The sequence below is a fragment of the Triturus cristatus genome, chromosome 3_1, assembly GCF_964204655.1.
Source record: "Triturus cristatus chromosome 3_1, aTriCri1.1, whole genome shotgun sequence".
Taxonomy (NCBI): Eukaryota; Metazoa; Chordata; class Amphibia; order Caudata; family Salamandridae; genus Triturus; species Triturus cristatus.
The window spans coordinates 816751469-816776090 of record NC_140583.1 but is presented as its reverse complement, the minus strand read 5'-3'; the positions used below and the strand labels follow the sequence as shown (position 1 = coordinate 816776090).

The window sequence follows — 24622 nt, the reverse complement described above, 5'->3', positions numbered from 1 at the left end:
GTTTCATGGCAAGTGGGAAACAGCAACATACATCTGATTTATCCTGCCCCGGGAGGGTATATAAGGGCATCCTTACCATAGGCCACTGTCAGAAGCCGGCTGTGACGTGTGTAGATATCACAAGCACTAACGTTGTTCCTCTGAGATGGCCAGTGTATGCTGGAGTACTCCTCTATGTATAGCTCCTACCAAAACACACACATAAGGTTTACTTTGTCAGCAGAAAACCTCTCAATTCAAGAAAAATCATCCAAAGCATATTAACTCCATATTTGCTACATATTATGTGATTTAAACACCAGTGACTGTGCATCTCAAGCCAAGGATACAGAACCCTGCATAAGACCCACAAGTGCTGGGCCACAAGCTAGGCCCTGTGAAAATGTTTGAGAGACTTGTGGGGCCCTTCTATAGAGTACATACATTTTTTACATGCTGTACAATGACCAACATGAGAAGTGGTGTCCTCAGAGTATTTATATAGATTTAACCCTCCTTGATAAGAGGAGTGAGATGGAGGTATGGATCTCTCATCTATAATGGTGTTTATTAGTGTGACTGAAAGTCAGAGAAACGGATGCAAACAAATGGCAGCTAATGATACGTGTGTGTAAGTATTAGACGTTCTAACTGTATACATGGTATTTTATCATTAGCAGGTTATTCAGCAAACTAAGTAAAAGCTGACCTTGCCGTTCACTTCTCCAGCAAAACAGTGCATAGACATTTAAATATACACAAAGATACATTGTGATTCTGAGGCACATTCCCATTTAAATATAATCTTCCTATTCAGAGAAAATAACTGATATGTTGAAAGTAATGAGCAATTTAATCTATAGATTGAACCCTTTCCCAGGGATGCTAGCAGCCAGGTACTTGAAGAACTCCCAGCTCTTTCCAAGTAAGCATGTCTTGAGAGACAAGACAGCTACTTCCTTTTATCCCTGGGCCACCCACCTCACTAGCACTAAGCTAGGCCATAGAACAGACCTTTGGTACCATTCCTCACCCATCACATCTCCTCGCATATGCAATGCCTGCCATATGGATATCAGAGTTTAAAGTCTTACGAAGGTTCTCGCATTTGCCATTAAAATACATTTAGCCTAAGTGCTATATGGAGCAGAAACTTTTTAATCAAAGGGAGGTAAACCGGCCAATGCAGAAAGCAACCTTAAAAAGAAGTTCAGACAGTGTGCAGGGCAAGTGAAGGGAATAAAGCCTGCAAGTGAGGTGGGATGGTACTGTTACTTTTTGTCCTGCCACTCCACTAAGAATGTTACTTTTGTTTTACGGCTTCCCTGACATTGCTTTGTCGGAGACTAATGCTTCCTCCAGTCGGCAGATAATTACTGTACAAGTTCAGGGCTCTGCAGTAGGCACAGTGATTAGAGCTGCCTTAAATGCTTCCAGAGGTGGCAAAGCAGACCTGCTGGCTGAGACACTTGGTTACTCAGCAAGTCGGTTTCATTTTTGCAACATTTCGTCTCGCAGCCTGTTAATTTGTAAATGCATGAAGATGGGGGGGGGAGGGGGGAGGTTAGATTCTCCTTTTTTCTAATGCTATGTCAGGGGAAAACAAGCATTGAAAATGCAATAGGTCTCGCCTTTGATTAAGTTAAAGCCATTTGCTCTGCTAATGGTATTGTATAGCAAAGCAAATGGCTTTAACTTAATGAAAGGCGAGACCTATTGCATTTTTAATGCTGGTTTTATGTTGGCTGGGAGAATGATCATGTCGATGAATAACTTCTCAGGCCAGTCTACATCAAGGCAATTTGTTTGAGTCTGTCTTATGTAGATAATTAATCCATGCTCTCTCGCAGTACATTTTGGCATGCTCTCAGCGGGCTAGTCGGCCAGGAAGTGAGCTGCTGGAAAGACAACACTGTTTGCCAAGGACAGGCGCCTCTGGCTTCTGCAGGCCGAAACTTACACCAGCCTTATTTGGGGCCAGGTGTAAGATTGTTACTGTTGAGGGACCTTACGACCCACTACTCACTGCAAAGCGCAAACATTACTCCCCTCTGATAGATCCATCAAGGGTGCAGCTAACACGATTTTGCACCACATGATAGTGAACAGCCTGTGATTTAACAAATGTAACTGGCAATCACTAACTAGGAACTGGGAGAGGTGCCTTCTGGCTTAACACTGGGGTGATGCATGGGCAGGAGGCTAGAGAAGCGATGCTCTTACGTCGAGGCTCTCGAACTCAGTCTAGCACTCAGCTACGTGATTTGCAGCACAATCAACCGGAGTCATATCCCAGAAACTTTGGACTAGTACAAAAAACATGCCAGTCCACTGGCTTGTGAAATACTGAAAATTCACACGAATACACTATCTCTGATGTTGCCATTTTAAGAAGAAGACAAAAAAGACATGCTTACAAGTGGAGCAAAATCTGTTTGTAAAGAAATGAAAAGCACGTCAGCCATGGTTAAAGGCAAACGCGGTAATACGAAAAATAAGTGCTTAGCGGCTGTTAGACCTGTCAGCCCTTTGGGTGGTCCCTCCTCATCATTATTTATTTTGTCCCACTTTTGCCTCAAACCCTGTTGGTATTTTTCCTTTTTGGGAACCACCAGACTTTTTGTAGTGTTGATGCAGATTCAGGGAGCCATTTTATCTACCCCTGAAACTTCTGTCTGAGGGCCTGGAGCACAAAATGGTGGCCACCTGTGACATCACCAGCATCCACTGGAACCTACTAGCACCTTCCAGAACATTCCAGAACCCTGTGACCGTTGGAGGCGGTTTAGAATGTTGGGAAGCTAAGACAGAGAGTTGGCAGTTGGAGCTGGCAGTTGGCACCTGACTGGTGAAGAGTGAGCAGCAGAAACTTGAAGGAGGAAGGAGTGAAGCAGCAGGGGTGGAAACTTGTGCCTGGAGTGGGGTCCATAAACCCACCCGTGATACTAGTCCCTTCTGACTGAGCCCAGCCTGGAGCCCTGTGTGGGAAGAATTAGGAAAAACCATCTTAAGGACCTGGACAGCAGGAACAGGCCTTAGAAACCCAGAACAGCAAGATCCTGACCTGAATACTGGTTTCCCTGGAGCCGGACGTCGAGTAGCCTGGATACCTGGAGCCTGAGGTGGAGAAGCGGCGCTGACTGGAAAAGCAGACGTCGTGCCTAGAGCCGCCAGAGATCGTGAGGGGGCGCCGACGGAGGACGTGAGGTGTACCAGAGGTCGAGGAGGAAGTTAACCAAGGTCGAGAGAGCGGCGTCAACGGGGGAGTGAAGTCCGCCCTCCGGAGTCGTCGGAGACCGAGGAGAATCGTGCCGGAGGTCGGGAGTGGAGGTCGCACTCCGGAGTCGCCGGGAACCTGAGGAGAGGAGCACCGGAGGTCGGGAGTGGAGATCGCACTCCGGAGTCGCCGGAAGTCGACATCGAGGCCAGGCCGGCCGTCATCATCGAAGCCGAGGTCGCCATCGGACCGGAGCCGCCCGAAGTCGACATCGAGTAAAGACTGCCCGACGCCATCGAATCGGAGGTCGAGATCGAGCCGAGGCCGCCGACATCGAGCCGGAGCCGCCTAACGGCGTCGTCAGGAACTGACTTTGTGCCAAGGCCGCCGACATCGGACCGGATCCGCCTCACGGCGTCGACACGACTCCAGCGGCGTCGGAACCTCAGAAAAAGGGCAGTAAGTGGAATAGTGGGCGCCAAAGGCCCTGTGGAATCCTAAGAGACTACTCTAGGGGTTAGAGAGGTGCTGGAACCAGCTGGACTGTGCCAGGGGTGAGCTGAGACTACTTTAGAGGGGTTGTAGAGAGTGGGAGAGCCAGGTCTCTGGTTTTTCCCCCCCTTGATCTACCTCAGTTTAGGCCTCAGCCTTGTCCAAGCCAGGGATTAGACACCCTCCAGCCTTCCACATCCCCACAAGCTGTGCCTGGGCCAAATTAGCCCATAGTAATCTCAAAGGTGATCTGATTATATGAGTGTCACTGTATGCTTTTAATTATTTATTGGGGGCACTGTATTTATTGTGTTTAACCTATTTATTGCTTCACAATATTTATTTATTGGTTACAGTATTTATTGCCTCGGAATATTTAATTGCCTGTATTAACTGCACTTATATTTATGTCTTTAATATGTATGATCTCCCCTATTTATTGAATCATTAAGCCAGTATTTATTTGACCTGCACTATTTAATAAGCCTTGTATATTGTGATTGTCTTATCTATTTTTCCAATCAGCAACTAAGAGAAAAAGATAAAGAAAGATATTTTCATAATTTTTACGGTGTAGAGTCGTTTTTGGAACGGATGCACGCATGGTTATTGTATGGGTGTATTGTATGCTTAGCACGGTGCCTGTTTCCTGACCACTCGAGCCAAGCTACCACAGTGTGTTCGGGAAGCCCACCACCACCCTTCCGGTGTGGGAGTGGGTATTTCCAACATAAATTGGTGTTCAGCGGTGGGATAGAGCTGTGCCTACGTATACTCAACAATAACTGTGGGTAGTCCATAGGCCTACACCGGGAGTTTTCTCAAAGCGGCCTTCCTAATTGTGGGTTTTTGTTTTTTCCAAATTTACTCTGGTGGTGGGAGGAGGTATTATATAAGGTACCCCCCTGCATAGCTTCTGCAAATACCTGTCGTCTGACCTGAGTGGGCAGAATGGAGTTTGTGCTAGAAGACCTAGAAACGTACACTGTGGCCCAACTCAGGGAGTTTTGTCAGCGGGAGGGGGTGTATTGTCCCCCAGGAGCAAAGAAGGGTGCACTCCAAACCAGCTTAAGGGCTTGGGGGGAGGCACGAAGGGAAAGCAAGGCTGAGGAAGAGGACAGGGATAGAGAGCCAGACAGTGAGGGAGCTGGTTTGTACCAACCTGAGGTGGGGAACCTGTCAGCGGGGCCCAGGACACTTTCCAGGGGGGGCAGCCGTGCCTCTAGCGGTGGCTTGTCTGAAGTGGAGTTAACAGACCGGAGAGAGAAAAGACGGCTCACATGGGACTTAGCAAGGCTGGAGAAGGAGAAGGAGGAACAGAGGATGGCTCATGAATTAAGGCTGAAAGAGATAGATCTTCAGATCCTAAGAATCGGGGCACAAACTGTTCCTAATGGTGGCAGCAAAGACCAAGAAATCACCAGGGAACCCAAACCCTACCTGCCAAAGGACATAGTAGCTAGCTATGGGGTGGGTGACGATATCGCCAAGTGGCTAGCGGCCTATGAGGTCTCGTTAAGGGCCCATGGGGTTCCAGAGAAGTACTGGGGAGGGGGATTGTACAAGTACATGCCTCCAGCTGGTAGGGATGCTTTATTGGCCCTCGAGGAGGATGAGCAGACCCACTACCCCACCATGAAACTGGCGCTCATAAGAAAGTTTGGACTAACACCGGAAAAGTACAGACAGAAGTTCAGGGGTAGTCACAAACTGGGCACACAGAATTGGGTGGACTTCCTGGACTATGCAAAGAAGGCACTGGAGGGTTGGATTCAGGGCAGAGAAGTGAGGAACTACGAGGGGTTGTTTGACTTAGTACTGAAGGAACACCTGCTTGAAAAATGTTTCCCTGAACTGCGTCAACACCTGGTGGATAGCAAGCTGACCAGTCCCCGGAAGCTTGCTGAGGAGGCGGACATTTGGGCTAGTACCCAGGTGTCCACAAGGGGGACTGGAGGGGATACTCAAAAGGCCGGACAGGGCGCCCCCCAGAAGAAAGAGGGAGGGGAAAAGAAAAAGGAGTTCTCCAAAGGCCCCCAAAATAATTTCCAAGGAAAGGGAACAGGATTCACCCCTAGGGCTAACCCACCCAGAAACCCTAATCCTGGCCAGAGTCAGCAGCCAAGGGTTGTCCATTGCTACGAGTGCGGTGGCGTTGGACACTATAAGGGAGATCCGAAGTGCCAGAAACGACCACCCCCTCCCATTGGAGGAAAGACCCCCGGAGTAGCTAGTGCAGTGCTCGGGGAGGAGATGCCCTTAACTAAGGGAAGGGAGTGGGCGGGTGTCACTTTAGTGTCCCTGGGAGAACGGGAGATGGTTCCTAAGATCCAGGTGCCCGCAAATACCGCAAAGTATGGGCAGTGGGTCACCATCAACGGCCAAAGAGGGGAGGCTCTGAGAGACACAGGAGCCAGTATGACTATGGTACGTAGCCAACTGGTGTCTCCAGAGCAAGTCATTCCCGATGTACTCCACCCAGCCGCGATGGCTGACGGCAGAACAGGCCACTATCCAGTAGCCGAGGTTCCCTTTGAATGGGGGGGGGTTGCAGGTTCACTTCGAGTTGCCGTAAGCCCTGCCGTGCCAGTCGATTGTCTGCTGGGGAATGACATGGAGCACAACGCTTGGAGGGAGGTGGAATACCGGACTCATACTGAGATGCTGGGTACACCTGACTGGGCCTGTGTTAGCACAAGGTCCGCGACTACCCGGAGAGGGAGTTCGTTTCGGCTGGAGCCTGGAACAAAGGCCCAGCCAGCTGCCAGTCAAGGGAAGAACCGAGGACAGGAGGAGCCTGCCTCGGCGTCCCCACCCCGTAGGACGGATAGGCCACCGGAGGAGGTGGACCAGGAGTCTGCGGAGGGGGACGTTACCAAACTGGAGGACCTACCCATCCCGGCCGAGTGGCACGTGGAGGGAGGCCCGTCCAGGGAGGAATTCTGCCAGGGCCAGAGGGAGTGCCCTACCCTTGAGGGGCTAAGGCGTCAGGCCCAAGCCCAGGCAGCAGGGAACGTTGAAGGGAACTACAGTGTTTACTGGGAGGATGGCCTCCTCTACAGTGAACCCAAGGCACCCCTACATGGATCGTCACGAGCCTTGGTAGTCCCTCAACGTTATCGAGCCTTCCTTCTGGAGTTGGCTCACGAGATCCCATTGGCAGGACACCTGGGGCAAGACAAGACCTTCGCCCGTCTTGTCCCCCACTTTTATTGGCCTCAGATGAAAGTGTCGTCCGATACCTACTGCCGGACGTGTGTGTCTTGCCAAGCCAGTGGGAAAACAGGGGCGAAGCTGAAAGCTCCCCTGGAACCACTTCCTGTCGTTAGCACCCCCTTTGAAAGGGTGGGCATCGACATTGTGGGTCCGTTAGATCCGCCAACGTCAGCTGGTCACAGGTTTATCCTGGTCCTGGTGGATCATGCCACACGGTACCCAGAGGCAATACCTCTGAGGACCATAACAGCACCTGTTGTGGCTAGGGCCCTGATGGGAATCTTTACCCGAGTGGGTTTTCCCAAGGAAGTTGTGTCCGACAGGGGGACCAACTTCATGTCAGCGTACATGCGGGCGATGTGGAAGGAGTGTGGAGTGACCTACCGGTTCACAACTCCTTACCACCCCCAGACCAATGGTCTGGTGGAGAGGTTTAACAAAACCCTGAAAGGCATGATCAGAAGTCTGCCTGAAAGCCTGCGGAGGAAATGGGACGTCCTCCTACCCTGTCTACTCTTTTCTTACAGGGAAGTGCCACAGAAGGGAGTGGGCTTCAGCCCCTTCGAGCTCCTGTATGGGCACCCTGTACGTGGACCTCTCAACCTGGTGAGAGACGGATGGGAAAGAACTCCCAGAAAGCTTCCCCAGGATGTGGTGAGCTACATGCTGGCCTTCCGGAGCCAAATGGCTAAGTTGTGGAAGCAAGCTTCTGACAACTTGGAAGCCAGCCAAGCAGTAATGAAGGCGTGGTATGACCACAACGCTCACCCGGTGGAGTTGGAGCCTGGCCAGAAGGTGTGGGTGATCGAACCCGGAGAGCTTAGCGCCCTCCAGGATCGCTGGTCAGGACCCTTTGAGGTGTTGGAGAAGAAGGGTAAGGCTACCTACTTGGTGGACCTGAAGACCCCTCGTCAGCCCCTACGGGTGCTGCACGCCAACCGCCTCAAACCCCACCACGAGAGGCCCGAAGTCATCTTGATGATGGTGACTGACGGAGGAGAGGACGTGGAAAGCGAGCCTCTCCCTGATTTGTTTGCGTCTCACGAGAAGGATGGGTCGGTGGAGGGAGTGATTCTCTCCCCATCTCTGACTCCTGAACAGCAGGAGGACTGTCGCCAGGTCCTGGGGCAGTACTCCTCGTTGTTCTCCCTTGTCCCAGGTAGGACTCACCTGTGCGTCCATGACGTGGACACAGGAGACAGCCCACCTGTGAAGTCCAAGATCTACCGGATGTCAGACAAGGTGAAGGCCAGCATTCATAGTGAAGTCACTAAGATGCTGGAGCTAGGAGTGATTGAACCTTCTAGCAGCCCCTGGTCCAGTCCGGTGGTGTTAGTACCAAAAGCTGCACCACCGGGTGCCCAACCAGAACTGAGGTTCTGTGTGGACTACCGGGGACTGAACTCAGTGACCAAAACTGATGCTCATCCGATCCCTAGGGCGGATGAATTGATTGACCGGCTGGGAGCTGCCCAATATCTAAGTACCTTTGACCTTACTTCTGGGTACTGGCAGATCTCTTTGACTGATGGAGCAAGGGAAAGGTCAGCCTTCTCCACGCCCAATGGCCACTACCAGTTCTGTGTGATGCCCTTTGGGCTCAAGAACGCACCTGCCACGTTTCAGCGCCTGGTAAACCAGATCCTCACCGGAATGGAGAGTTTCTCTGCTGCTTATCTGGACGACATAGCCGTCTTCAGTAACAGCTGGGAGGATCACTTGCGTCACCTGCAAGCTGTTCTCCAGGCCCTGAGACAAGCTGGATTGACGATCAAGGCCAGCAAGTGCCAGATCGGGCAGGGGTCGGTAGTGTACCTTGGACACTTGGTGGGTAGGGGAGCGGTGCAACCCCTCCAGACGAAGATCGAGGCCATCATGGCCTGGGAACCCCCCAAGACACAGACTGAGGTCCGAGCTTTTCTGGGCCTCACGGGATATTACCGCCGCTTCGTGAAGGGGTACGGTACCATCGTAGCCCCCCTCACGGAGCTCACGTCCAAGAAACAACCTCGACGGGTAGTCTGGACGGAGGCTTGTCAGCAGGCCTTTGTGAGATTGAAGAAAGCCATGTGCGAGGCCCCGGTCTTAAGGGCCCCAGACTTTTCCAAGAAGTTCATTGTCCAGACGGATGCATCAGAACATGGCATTGGGGCAGTGTTATCGCAACTCAACGAAGAGGGTCTGGATCAACCCGTGGTCTTCCTATCCCGGAGACTACTCCCCAGGGAACAGAAGTGGAGTGCAATAGAGCGTGAAGCCTTTGCAGTGGTATGGGCTCTGAAGAAGTTGCGGCCATACCTGTTTGGCTCGCACTTCCTAGTTCAGACCGACCACCGACCCCTTCGTTGGCTGATGCAGATGAAGGGGGAGAATCCCAAGTTGTTGAGGTGGTCTATCTCCCTACAGGGAATGGACTTTCAGGTGGAACATCGGCCTGGAGTGGACCACGCCAATGCAGACGGTCTCTCAAGGTATTTCCGCCTTAGTGATGAGAACTCCCAAGGGGTTGGGTAGCTCTCCCCACTTTCAGCTGGGGGGGACGCGTGTTAGACCTGTCAGCCCTTTGGGTGGTCCCTCCTCATCATTATTTATTTTGTCCCACTTTTGCCTCAAACCCTGTTGGTATTTTTCCTTTTTGGGAACCACCAGACTTTTTGTAGTGTTGATGCAGATTCAGGGAGCCATTTTATCTACCCCTGAAACTTCTGTCTGAGGGCCTGGAGCACAAAATGGTGGCCACCTGTGACATCACCAGCATCCACTGGAACCTACTAGCACCTTCCAGAACATTCCAGAACCCTGTGACCGTTGGAGGCGGTTTAGAATGTTGGGAAGCTAAGACAGAGAGTTGGCAGTTGGAGCTGGCAGTTGGCACCTGACTGGTGAAGAGTGAGCAGCAGAAACTTGAAGGAGGAAGGAGTGAAGCAGCAGGGGTGGAAACTTGTGCCTGGAGTGGGGTCCATAAACCCACCCGTGATACTAGTCCCTTCTGACTGAGCCCAGCCTGGAGCCCTGTGTGGGAAGAATTAGGAAAAACCATCTTAAGGACCTGGACAGCAGGAACAGGCCTTAGAAACCCAGAACAGCAAGATCCTGACCTGAATACTGGTTTCCCTGGAGCCGGACGTCGAGTAGCCTGGATACCTGGAGCCTGAGGTGGAGAAGCGGCGCTGACTGGAAAAGCAGACGTCGTGCCTAGAGCCGCCAGAGATCGTGAGGGGGCGCCGACGGAGGACGTGAGGTGTACCAGAGGTCGAGGAGGAAGTTAACCAAGGTCGAGAGAGCGGCGTCAACGGGGGAGTGAAGTCCGCCCTCCGGAGTCGTCGGAGACCGAGGAGAATCGTGCCGGAGGTCGGGAGTGGAGGTCGCACTCCGGAGTCGCCGGGAACCTGAGGAGAGGAGCACCGGAGGTCGGGAGTGGAGATCGCACTCCGGAGTCGCCGGAAGTCGACATCGAGGCCAGGCCGGCCGTCATCATCGAAGCCGAGGTCGCCATCGGACCGGAGCCGCCCGAAGTCGACATCGAGTAAAGACTGCCCGACGCCATCGAATCGGAGGTCGAGATCGAGCCGAGGCCGCCGACATCGAGCCGGAGCCGCCTAACGGCGTCGTCAGGAACTGACTTTGTGCCAAGGCCGCCGACATCGGACCGGATCCGCCTCACGGCGTCGACACGACTCCAGCGGCGTCGGAACCTCAGAAAAAGGGCAGTAAGTGGAATAGTGGGCGCCAAAGGCCCTGTGGAATCCTAAGAGACTACTCTAGGGGTTAGAGAGGTGCTGGAACCAGCTGGACTGTGCCAGGGGTGAGCTGAGACTACTTTAGAGGGGTTGTAGAGAGTGGGAGAGCCAGGTCTCTGGTTTATCCCCCCCTTGATCTACCTCAGTTTAGGCCTCAGCCTTGTCCAAGCCAGGGATTAGACACCCTCCAGCCTTCCACATCCCCACAAGCTGTGCCTGGTCCAAATTAGCCCATAGTAATCTCAAAGGTGATCTGATTATATGAGTGTCACTGTATGCTTTTAATTATTTATTGGGGGCACTGTATTTATTGTGTTTAACCTATTTATTGCTTCACAATATTTATTTATTGGTTACAGTATTTATTGCCTCGGAATATTTAATTGCCTGTATTAACTGCACTTATATTTATGTCTTTAATATGTATGATCTCCCCTATTTATTGAATCATTAAGCCAGTATTTATTTGACCTGCACTATTTAATAAGCCTTGTATATTGTGATTGTCTTATCTATTTTTCCAATCAGCAACTAAGAGAAAAAGATAAAGAAAGATATTTTCATAATTTTTACGGTGTAGAGTCGTTTTTGGAACGGATGCACGCATGGTTATTGTATGGGTGTATTGTATGCTTAGCACGGTGCCTGTTTCCTGACCACTCGAGCCAAGCTACCACAGTGTGTTCGGGAAGCCCACCACCACCCTTCCGGTGTGGGAGTGGGTATTTCCAACAGCGGCTAATTAAGAGACACTGTCTCCCGTCGCAAGTAAAAGATCGAATCCCGGTGGGCGGGGCCAAAAGCGAACAGGGTGGCAACCCTCAGTGTAATGATTGCCTCCGGTGCATTCATTACACTGCGTTTTGCATCATCCATGACACAAAACAACGCGTACCAATCCAAATTATAGGCGGGGCAGCGACATGACTTCTGGAATCGTATCGATTACAAGAAGCCCTTGCATTGCGAGCACAACGCATGCGTGCTGCTAATGCTAGGCAAGACCCTACCCCCTCCTCCAAATGTTAGGCCCATGGCTTAGCAAGGGAAGCAGGAGGAATCTTACCTTCCCCCTGTCTTCATGCATTTACGAATTAACAGGCTGACGGAAGAAATGTTGCAAAAATGAAACAGAGTCCGTGAGTAACCAAGAGGGTCTCAGCCAGCAGGTCTGCTTTTGACACTTTTAGAAGGGATTAGCAGAACAGAGGGGGGAGCTGCTTTGAGCTGCATGATATCTCTGAGAATAAAGGAGAGAGTGTCCCTAGCTCCACCCCGCCCTCTCCTTCAATGCACTGAAGTCAGTGCAAAACGTAACAAGCATTGGCAAAGCCATTAGATGTGGCGTTTATTTGCGGAAGCGTTTGGTAAAAGTTGTCCGACTGTGCGGGTGGCACTCTGCTGTCCTCGAATCAAAGTGCCATAATGAAGAACCATCTTGGGCTACAAAAATACAGAAGTAGGGGTCGGCCCCACTGCTGACTGTATTAGCATTATGCCATACATGCCAACATTTTAGGATAGGGAAGTGGGACATTGAAAATCAAAAATAGGGAGAAGGAAAATTCCCCATTGACTTCTATTGTAGGAAATGCAATTTCAGGCGGGAGAAAGCTAAAATAAAGCGACGTTTGGCTTGAAAACCCGGGAGTCTCCCGCCTGAATCGGGTTTATTGGCATGTATGATTATGCTGTACCCTCTTAAAGGGTGCTATTAAAATGCGTTAGAAGATGACGGTTGCAGTGTAGTTAGTGAACCTATCAGGTACATATCTCAAAATATTGCATAGTAAATGCTCCCGACAAAGGGTCCACATACCCACTGCACCTTCAAACAAGCATTGGCACAGCCAATAGGTCGCGTCTTTGGGACCTGCTTCATAACTAAATACTTATAAGGTCCCAAAGGCGAGACCTATTAGCTATGCCAATGCTTGTTCTTATTACTTGGACTACATTGTCGGATCTGAAATTCTATTGTACCATGTTTAAAAAAACTGAATGAGCATTTTAGATTAAAGAGGCCTACTTGAGAACGGAAGTAAATTAAAATGAATTTGAGATTATGGTTCGACTTAGCAGATGTGATGAGGCGTGAATGTTATTATGATTGAATAAATCAAGTGATATTTTGAACCGGAATGTGTGCGAGTGTTTTCTCTGAATGGAGCTCATTCCAAGTCCTTCTATGGTGTAACCATCAGTAATAGGAGCACAAATCCAGTGAGCCCTCGCCACTCTATAAACTTCCCCTAGAGCACTCCAGAGCACATGACTGAAAAACGGGTGAATATATCCTACATTTCACGGACTAACCCATGCTTGTTTGCTGTAAATGCCAGCACACACGTTCTATAAATGGGTGAATCAGGGCGATGCACCATGGGAGCTGCGGAGCCCTGCGTGAGGTCTTGTGGAATGTATGAAATCCTGTGCCTGGCTCTGGGGAAGGTGTGGAGACCTGCGCATATTCATGTGAGAGGTTTGGGACTACCCATGGACAGTTCAGCCTTCTCTCCTGGGAAGAGTAGTACCTAGTCGATACATGGGCCCTGTGGGAGATTCTGTGGGAGGTGCAAACCCAGTGCAACGTTTTGTGAGAGATGCTGGGTTCAGAGTCAAGAGATGAAGCTATCTGGGGTGGTGTGGTATCCTGGACAGGAAGGCGTTGAAAGGGTTGAGTCCTGGGCAAGAACCCATGGGAGTTCAGCGGCCCTATAGAAGGTGTTGTGGGTGATGTTGAGCCCAATTAGAAGTCAAAGAGGAGGTTTGGAACACTGTACAAGTCCCCATAGTTTCATGAGATCTTTTGCAAGATTCCAAAGCGGGAAGGGGCACTATCCAGAGTAAGGCTCTTTGGTGGATGCTGTGGCAGATGCTAAACCAAGAGGATGGTATGTGGCATTGTGCAAGAATCTATGGCAGATGTGGGATCCTGTACATGTTCCATGTTGTCCCTGTGCAAAGTCCCATCATCTGCGGCCATGTGTGGTGTAACATGAGAGGTTGAAAATATATGCAGGGTGGGCCACCTTGTTGCATTAATCGGTGACGCTTTAAGAGTTGTGATGTGTAGATGATTCCCTTGGAACTGGAAACACAATAGAAGATAGGACTCACCTGTCTCAGGCTGCGGATCAAGTCATCCTCCTCAGCAGCAAGTCGCGCAGCATAACAGTAGCTCATTGGGAGGTACACTTGCCGACAATGACACCAAAGAGTAGAAGGGTGAGCTGGTATCCAAGTGGGAAACAACCTGGAAAAATCAATTCTACAGTGAGAAGATAAATAAGAAGAAGTACAAACTGGAAGAAGCCTGGAAACAAACAGCAGCTACAAACAAGTCATTCGAACCAGACAGTAACAGAGGGCTCATGAAGAAGCAGATCTTCAATGAAACTGGGCAGCCATTAAGCCTGTGCATATTTAAGGAGAACTATCCTTCAAAGGAGAACATAGGGTAACTCCACCTGGCACACTAGTGAAGTATCAACACTCACCGGCTCAAAAGTAAAACTCCAAAGAGATGCCAGAGCAGCAGGCAACTCAGACCTACAGGCGACTAAACCTTCTAGAGAGACTCCAAAGCAGAAGCAGAGAGTCTAAGGAAAGATCAGAGCAGTGGAAACAGACACACAGAGCCCACACACAGCAAGAATTACTAAGAGAGCAAGGATTGAGCGGGTGAGGAGGCCTCCAAGGCAGAGTCATCAAAAACACACTGCTGGGAGGAGAGATGCAGGCTGTGCAAGATGGGAAGAATCCCCATCACTCCCTATTCATACCATGGAGGATCTACCGAGATCCTCCACACAAAACCATTCTGGATTTTGAGAATCGGGAGGCATCGACCCCTACCTAAGCTAATGGGCTATTTTATCATTGAAAAAACTGCTGGAGGAAGCGGCAAAGGAAAAGATGAGTGCTGCACCTGAACTGCACTGATGAACAAATGGCTGCCTTGTGGTCTTGGTTCCTGGGACCAGTCTAGGAGCTCTATAGTATTAAGAACAATGGACAGCCAATAAATAATAGAAAGCAATAAATAATAGAGGTCCCTGTAAAATTAGAGACATGATAGTGCCATATGTCCCCAACAGATGTCTAAGATCACATCAAGAATGTGACCTCCGAAAGTCATCATGCTAAAGAATTATATAAATGTGCCTTTTCTTTTGATATAATAAAAAGAAATAGAAAAAAAGAAAAAAAAAAAAAAAGGATGTGACCTACGAGTTACAAGAATCAAAAGAGCAAGATGGGGAAGCAGATCCTTCTCACATCTGGCACCTAAGCTTTGGAACACACTGCTGCGTGAACTACGATTTTTAGAAGCGGAATCTAGTTCAGAAAAAAGTTGAAGACATGGATTTTTCAGCTGTATTAATAAACTCTCTTTTCTTCACAGCTCGGTTATCGATGGGAAGCCGTTGGGCAGCTATGTGCTCTATAAATCATTTTAACATAACATAACATTCATTTTACCAGGAGTTGATCCATAGTTTTCATGAAAGCAGGTAGCAAAATAACCGGCCTATAGTTTTCAAGTTGCTGGAATCCAATTCAGGTTTCTTAAGACGAGACGTGACTAAATCATTTTTGGAGTTCTAAGGCATTGCCCCCGAGGCAAAAAAGGTAGTAGTAAAATGGAATCAGGACAACATGATTGAGAAGCCAAGTTTTGTAAAATGGCTACTAGTCAAAGGTAATAAACTCAAGCTGACTCCAACCTCGACAAGGACAATCCGACATTTGCCAGGCTCACTGGTGACGGGAAATCCTCTCAGCGAGCCTCTACCCCAATTCAGGGACGTATTCCGACGGTCTGTTGGTGGGTCTCTGAAAGGTGGCCTGAAGGCATCTGAGGGGGGTTAGTAGAGTCTGATTGGAGGCTGAGGGCTTCTAGGGGCCAGCTGATGGTCTCCCAGGACTTGCTGGAGGTGTCTTGAGAGGCAGAATGAGGATTCCAGAGGAGCAACTAGTGGTGTCTACTGACCAGATGAAGGAGTCTGAAGGTGGGCCTAGGACTGGCTTAAGTGTCTAGTGACTGAGTGTGGGTGTCTGGAGGCCCATACGGTCTCTGACAGTGTGTGAGCATCTCTGCAAGCTCGTCATGGTTGGCTGAGAGTAGACTGGAGATGTTTAAGTGAGCTGGAGATATCGGAGGTTCTCTGAAGGCCAACTGGGGTGTTGAATTAGAAGCTGTTGTGTTTGATAGGTAGCTAACAGCCTCCAAGAGCGATCGTATGGTCTCTAATGTCTATTGGAAGAGGGCAAGTTGGGTCTCTCTGAGGTGCAGACTTGGTTGTTCATGCACCAAACTCAGTGGGGTGTGTAGGCCAACTGCCTTCTCTGGAGGCATTTGGTGGTGCATGAAGGTGAGGCACAATGTGTAACTGTTTGCCCATTCTGATGGTAATTGCCCTACATATAAGCAGTTTTCACAATATTTGCCCCCAACTCCACCTCATCCTGCCCACCAGACATCTGAACCACATACATACGTAATGCAGCAGTGCACTATATATAATTTGCACTCACTGCGACAAGGATGGCTACAACCCTATCATATTCAGAGTGTGGAGACGCAACCCAAGAAATGGTGAAGAACAGGGTCAAGGGGAAGGACTTTCTCTACACCTAAAAATATTTTCCAGTGGAGAAAGAAATAATTCTGAAATCTTAAGTGTAAATGCTCTTTTGTATGGATATATATATATTCAACGCATACCACAAGGTTTACGGATCTACACAATTCCCTCGTACGAGAATCCTGACCCAGCGCTATTGGAGGAATGGGCAGCGCATACAACAGAATCCTCAGTTGGCATGCTGAAAATCCTTATTAAATTCGCGTGGAGCGATCGCGAAAAATGCCTTAAAGAAATTGAGGAGCTTGAGACAATTATTGCAACCAACACAGACACAAAAACAAAAGATGAACTGAGACAAGCCATGAAGGAACGTTTAATAAGCTATCAAGAAAAAATCAAAACACGCAAGCACAGCGAATTTAACAGAGATGCAAGGGATTATGCACAAGGGAGGATACTCACTTTTGCCCGTAAATTTGATGGAGCGAGAAAAGCACAACAAAATACAGCTTCTCAAGAACAAGAAATCCGAGACACCTCGGAATCTAATGTGAGCACTGATGCAGAACAGTCAGGAGATGATGCTGGCGAGACTCCCATGCCTTCCACTACACAAAGCCGTTTTTTAGAAGAATTCCACCTGATGCGAAATTCGCGACAAAGAGGGGGACGCGGCAGATTTCAAACGACAAGGAGAAGAAATGCGGCCGAAAACCCAGACGGGGTGGGCGCACAAAGTCAAAACCAAGGTCGAGGGATCGCATGGCAGACTCGCAGCAGGAGGGGGTCCAAAAAGTAGGTACGATGGATGATCTAACTATTGTCAATTTGACTCCAAAAATACTTACAGAAGACCAACAAGAAATACTCAAAAAAGGACTAACATTCTGCCCAGCTAAAAGATGTGAATACACACAGACTCGCATTGACCTATACCATTTCTCCAGAAAATTAAAATTGAAAAAATTCTTCAAATTAAAAGGTGCACAAGATAACACAAGTGAAGTATCCAACCAAATTTCAACACCTGAACTATCAACAGCACTCACAGGGCAAGATCTGGAAACATTACGAATTTTATCCAGTCAGCAGTTAATTGAACCGGATTCTGTTCATGATGTCTCTTGCATCCAAAGCTTTGGCATTGAACAATGTGCCCCAAGAACTAATTTTAAGCAAAGATCAACTTTTGTTCCAATGTCGACCTATGACACTATAGACATTTTTGAAGAATCTGTCAAGAAAGACCTTATGAAAATGAGACTTACAGAGAATAAGAACTTAAACAGCAACCTGACATGGAAACAAAAAGCTGCTCTGTCACAATTAATGGATGACCCAGATTTAATCTGCAAACCCTCTGACAAGGGAGGAAATGTGGTGCTAATGACTAGGAAATTTTATGTGGAGGAAGCTGTGAGATTACTCTCAGATAGGGCATGTTATCGCCCAATCACCAAAGCAGAATACATAGAAAGTATTGATGAATACCACATGTTGATTCAAAAGTGGCTAGATCGCCATATGCTCAATTATGACGAATTCAAGTATTTAACATGTCAATACCCAATCACAGCTACCTTTTATCATTTGCCTAAATTACATAAAAATGCAGTTAGACCACCAGGTCGTCCTATTGTATCTTCCATAGGATCATTGACAGAACACATGTCACAATATATTGATTTTTTCCTGAGAGAATTTGTTCTGACACTATCTTCGTACATCAAAGATACAACACATTTTATCAGGAATATCACTGATACACCATGGGAACCTGAGATGCTCATGATCGTACTTGACATCACTAGTCTTTATACCAACATAAAACATGAACATGGCATTCAAGCAGTGCAATACTTCTTGAAAGAGAGATATCTCCAATTTTCCGAACATAATACTATGTTGATTGAATCCATTATGTTCTGCCTTAACAACAATATCTTCTTATTCGATAGACAACATTATCGACAAACCCAGGGCACAGCGATGGGCACCTGCTTCGCCCCCAGCTACGCAAATTTATTCGTGGGCTGGTGGGAGAGGCAGGTGGCCTGGGCTGATACATATATTCATTGGACCAAAAATATTATTCTGTGGTATAGATACATAGATGACTTGTTTATCCTATGGAAAGGTCCCAAAAGTGAAGCTGAAGAGTACATAGCAGCACTTAATAACAATACCCTAAATCTCCATCTAAGTGGACAGCTTAGTACGGAAGAAGTACCTTTTTTAGATCTTAAGGTTTTTGTCCAAGAAGGGAAAATATGTACAACTCTCTTTAGAAAGGAGACTGCAGGGAATTCAATACTGGAAGCACATAGCAGTCATCAGAAATCATTAAAAAATAGCATTCCTTATGGAGAACTATTGCGTCTAAAAAGGAATTGTTCTCGTGAAGTTGACTTCCAGTATGAAGCATCTGCTGCTATCGAAAGATTTAGATCACAAGGCTATTGCCCTAATCTACTACAAAAAACCTTAAGTAAGGTTAACAAAATTCCCAGGCAGTCCCTACTAGATGCCCATCATAAAAAAGATGTGTCAGAACAAGATACGGTTAGGTTCATTACAACCTTCTCCAATGAGACTAATACTCTGAGAAAGATTTTGTGTCGAAACTGGCACATCCTGAAATCTGACGGAGTTATCGGTGACTCTTTACCAGCCTATCCACAAATAACATTCAGGAGAAGTAGATCGCTAAAAGATAAACTGGTTCAGAGTCACTACGAACCTACACCATTCATCCAACGTATCAGCAATGTCACTGGCTTTTTTCCTTGTTCAAAATGTAAGGCATGCAGACATAGTAAAAAGGTATCAGCATATAATGTCCCTGGAATGAAAAAACCTAGATTGATCAACAAATTCCTAACCTGCAATACATCTTTCTGCGTATATTGCCTTACGTGTCCCTGCCCTAAGCAATATATTGGTAGCACAATACACCCCACAAAAAAACGCATCATTGAACATGCTCGAGCAATTGAAAAACAGGACCCCTCATATCCTGTGGCCAGACATTTCGCCCAATATCACAATAGTGATAGGAATTTACTTGCATTTTTTTGACTGGACCACGTTGCACCCAGTGAGCGTATAGGAAACCGGGAATTGAAACTGAGGAGATTAGAATCCCGCTTTATTATTGATCTCTAAACCACCTCTCCTTATGGTCTCAATACAGAGGAAGAACTGGCATGTCATCTAGGATAGCTTAGAGATCTTAGAATAATTGGGGACTTAGCAACCTGCAGAAAAATAATTTTTCATTAATTTTGTTAGACGGTTACTAATGCCCATACAGGGCTCAATTTTGTGGTGTTAAGCCTCTACCTTAACTGCCATAAAATAATATGGACTTCCTAGAAAGATTGTCATTATGGTACTTGGATTGATTGCCTTTGTCATGAATTGATTCGTTTGTCTACATTTCTATTGATGAACTAAACATAAAATGTTAATAATGCTTTGACTTAATAACATGAAATTTAAATGTAATTAAGTGATAAAATTATTGTCCTTTTGTAACTTTACTCGGACAAAATATTACTGATTAGTCTTTTTTCCATTTCCTTTTGATCATGGCAACTGAACCGGAACTAGAACCAGTGATCCGGATATTTATTTCTCGAGTCAACTGCACTTTGTAAATACAAGTCGAAAAAGGCGCGAATGCCAAAACGCGTCCTGCTGATTCTCGGATATGAAATAAAATAAAATATCACCGAGAAACCTTGCTGTGTGCGGTCCCCTTCATTCGCTGAGTGAAGATTTTGAGCTGAATATATATATATATATATATATATATATATATATATATATATATATATATATATATATATACATACATACAAATACTCCCCAGCCGGAGAGAAAAAAACGGGACGAACTCTCGTATTCTTTTGCTTTTTGCACTTTTTAATTAACTACACCGTGGCAGGCTGTTTTTTTGCTTAAACAGCCCGCCACTGTGTAGTTAATTAAAAAGTGCAAAGAGCAAAAGAATACGAGAGTTCGTCCCGTTTTTTTGCTCTCCGGCTGGGGAGAATTTGTATGCATACGGAGCGGCAAGGTCCTGTCGCAGGGAAACGAACCCACAAGGAGCGCTGCATGTCCCGGAAAAGCTGAACCAAGACAAAGGAGATATATATATATATATATATATATATATATATATATATATATACATATATATACACGTCACACTCCACCTTCACCTCGCCGATTTGTCTGGAAAGTGGGGCACAGACCCAAATGTAGAAGTTCAAATGTTTATTTTGCTCTCCCCAAAACCTCAGCAGCCATGACGCGTTTCGACGCTCTCGGTGTCTTGATCACATGATAAATGTAGATATATATATATATATATATATACACACACACACAACTGTACATCTTCTACAGCCATACTAAAAACACTTTTACATATGAGAAACTTATAATTATCAAGAGGACCATATTTATCCCTGAGAAACACATTTATAGTAATTTTGCCACAACTATGGGATATTCTTCAAATAAAAATTTATACTAAACTTCTAATCAGCAACCATATTAAGTGATTTGTCAAACAGAATGCACTATCTTCTTCTGAGAGTATTTCCAGTGTGACTATCAAACAACTCTTCTATTTATTATCCAATGTGCTCCACACTTCATTTGATCATAGCATGTTCAGTTTAGCACGGAGTCCAAAGGGATGGGGAACTTGAAGGAATAGATGCTGGGTGATGGCTCGAACTGATGGTAGTAAATCCAAGCATCACGCCACTAATGATTATTGAAAATACAGCAGCAATCTCTTGTGTCATCTACTATTTTTAAAGTCCTAGTCTAACCCTTTAATTGAAAGTGAAAATTGTTGGGGTAAATGGATGAAGATCAATAGTAAGAATTACCTGGTTATATAACTGATAAGGAGCCCTTTTACCATTTAAACCTCTTGACTAAAATAAGAAAATTATTTGCTGAAGAAAATCTTGCAGCGTAGATTGGGCGCCAATTCGAGGCTTGATTATGCCAATGTTCATTATGCTGGGGTCCCTGGCAACCAAGCAGCAATGCAAAAAATTGAAAATGTGGTTCACAACCTAATTATTTTCATTGTGCTAGTGGCAACTGGTAGGCAACTTTTTGAAATCTACTCACTGGCTACTGGTACAGTGGAGTATTTGAAAAGACTTTAAAAACTGGCCCATAAATACCTGTCACACAAAACTATGCAATGTCTTATTGCAAAGGAATTTCTTTAGCTAACCGCCTAAGCCTGTTAGAAGAGGAGAGAGGAGATGCTAGCTAACGCACCCCAAATTGTGGAATATTCTCCCAGACCATACCAGAATGGACAACACGGAAATAGTTTCACAATTCGCCAAAGGTATAGCTCTTCTGAATCAGGAATGATTTTAGATTGTCTAATAGCTAATGTTTTCATTACTTAGAGATTTTTAAATTTTTTAATATGGGTGCACTTTATTAAAAATACATGTTGGTTAGCTAAATCAAGTAAAAGCAAACTACATAATTATGCCCTGTTCTATCTATTGCTATGTGCTATGATTTAACCTATTAATGTCAGATATGCTATTTTCACTTCATTAATGTTTGTGTTGATTTAATGCCCTAGTTTGAATCTCACTGTATTTATTTCCTCATGTGTTTTTTTTTACTTAAAAAGATTTTGTAACAACATTGTTTTCTACTGCATTTGTTTGAATGTCATCTCCTGCAATCACACTGCACCAATTAGGTTTGTCATGAGGGACCATAATCACTGAAGTCAACATACCACATCTCAGGGAAGAGTGTGTTCATCCCTTCCCAGCTGTAAACGTTCAGAATGGCAAGCCAAAACTTCCCCCAAGATGGGATGCCAACAGCGCCGCCTGAACAGGAGAGAACAGAAACACACAGTGTTTTGGGGACAAAGCTCTTAAAGCATCAAGGTAAACATAATAAATCTAAAACATTAGGAAATGCTAAGTCACTTGCACAGTTAATAGGCTGTTCCTTTAGGGATACACTGTCACAGTAAAATGTAAGCTCTCCCTGAGATGTTTTGAACCCCATACAGACTGACCACTGCTGGTCTTACCACAGACAGACATTAGCTCATGTAAAGAGTCTCAATCCCTGCACAGACACTAGCAGGGAGATCCTGTTTCAAGACTAACAGTCATCTGCTTGTTAAGAGCGGCATAATTGTAGGTTGCTAAATGTGAATGGATACTTATACTGCACACTATCCAACCCATAAGCTGCTTCAAGGAGGGACACGCCTCTGGAAACAAGTGGTGCCAATCTACATTAGCACCTCTCCCTCAAGAAACCCAATAAACAATCTGAAAGACCATCCTGAAATTGTGTTGGCACTCCTTTGTTGTAGGGTAGGTGGGAGGCAATCTGTTTTTACCATCCTGAGCCTTTGAACAGATATTCTGACACCGTTGCTGTATTTTAACATGCAGCTTTAAAGTGCGCAAGGGGCTTGTCCCGACAGACAAGTGCATATTCACTGTCGAGAGGCAGTCCTAGCTCACACCAACCAACCACTAGACATTCCCTCGTTGCCTCCACTGCTCACCTTTGCTGTGAAGGTTGTTCCTTGCTCGCACCAAGTCAGGATCATCTGGGCCAATCCCTAGTATCCTCATGCTGGTGTAGTTCAAGGCTGTGCCAAATACAGTTGACTTGTCCTCTATGTGGCTATTGAAGAAAAAGAAAACAAAAGCATTCAATTGTTGAAAGATTTCTAAAAGGAAAGACTAGGAGAGGCAGGCGCCTTCTTCTCAATAAAGGAGTGGGCACTTCATAAGACACAAACAAGAGAGGTTGCGCCCCACAAGGACTTTGGTAATGATTACATTGTGCATTAACTCTACATGAATGGACTCACCTAACTACCTGTAGCTAGGCAATCAGAAATCTAGTTGCAAAAACTATACCAGGAAACCAAGAAAGTTTAATTTTCTGCAAGATCCACCAAAATATTCCACATGATAGGCTCCCATGTGCAGCTTGCCATGCAACAAGGCACTAGGGGTAATGCTAAATTATTGGTAAAATGTAAGCATTTAGACATTTTGGGATTATTTTATCCCATACGCATATTAGTACAGTGTCTAGTATCCTAAAACGTGCCCGGCCAATTTCACTCCCAATGAAGATCCAAGTAGTTCACTAGACAAACTAACTTCATTACAGTGAACAAATTAGTATCATAACTTCTCACTAACTGTGGCTCTAAAGATAAATATTTTGTAAGCCAATATCGGTTACATCATAGATCTTTATCAAGTCAACTCCATGGTACACAGTCTCTTCAGATCATTGCAAAAGGAGCATGCACTGCATCTGTGACAGTAATAAATAAGGAGGAGCTAGCCAACAGAAGCTGAAAAAGGCTTTAGGCAATGTGAACTGGTCTTATCAATCGAGAGTTAAGGAATTTATCTTATAAATTTAGGATATCTTCATTGGCCACAGATCTTTAAAAATGATTATCCGCCTTGCTGTTTTCGGAGAATGTGCAAATAAAGCTATGGACATCAGAGAGCGGTGTTTCTTCTTTCCTTTTTTGAAAGCGCACTAATCCATTGGCATCCATAAGCAGTCATGTCTCCGGAGTTGAAGGATATGATTTGGAGGTAAAATAAGCAAATTAACACTTTATACTGACTTCCCTTCAGAACGTAGTACCCACTATGCAGAACTTTCAATACTCCACCCACATATTGCTGCAGCAGACAACAAATGCAGGAAATCATCCCCTCTGATTATACTGAAAAGATTCAGGAGTTATTAAAAGCTTCAATCAACATGAATTGCCATTTCCAGAAGCTTAGTAGACTAAAACAAAGTTCTGGAGACTTCTTTTAAAAAGTATCTGAAAAAACAACTTGTAAGAGGCTGTCACTGTGTTTTCAACAGTACTCCTCCTTCAAATAGACTACTGTAGTAGTATTTGGCAGACCTTCCATCTTTTTTGTTTTAACAAATCTGTTCTATTTGAACTCTTATGGCTAACAAATGTGGGCGGGAGGGCTTTATTCCATACATTAAATTTAATATGTGACAAATGTGGATTTCCTTGCTGCTTAGAACACAACAGTCCATGTGTACCACACCTGGATAGCTCAAAAGAAGTCTGATGCATTTTTCATTGCACATAGGCCTGGTAGCCACTTATTCAAGCTAAGCCGCCACATCGTAAACACAATGTTTAGTACGAACTATTGCATTACGTTACTGTAGTAAGTTGAGTAGACATCAGCAGGTTCAACACTTTATTGCATAGGAGAAATACAGAGGAACAAGCGAGTGCCAGGCAGCACAGCTTCTCATCAAGGCAGCCGGTACAGAAATGAAGCCTAGAT

General features: G+C 46.1%; 1 protein-coding gene across 1 annotated transcript in view; it reads right to left on the bottom strand.

Annotated features, from left to right (window-relative positions):
* LOC146861101 (lanosterol synthase-like) overlaps positions 1 to 24622 on the bottom strand; it is a 182984-nt gene that overhangs the window by 85162 nt on the left and 73200 nt on the right. The window contains exons 5-8 of the mRNA XM_085645160.1: positions 22831 to 22952; positions 22036 to 22132; positions 13765 to 13900; positions 77 to 185 (exon numbers count right to left, since the gene is read on the bottom strand). Of these exons, the coding sequence (XP_085501286.1) occupies positions 77 to 185; positions 13765 to 13900; positions 22036 to 22132; positions 22831 to 22952 (464 nt within the window). The remainder of the gene's footprint in view (positions 1 to 76; positions 186 to 13764; positions 13901 to 22035; positions 22133 to 22830; positions 22953 to 24622) is intronic.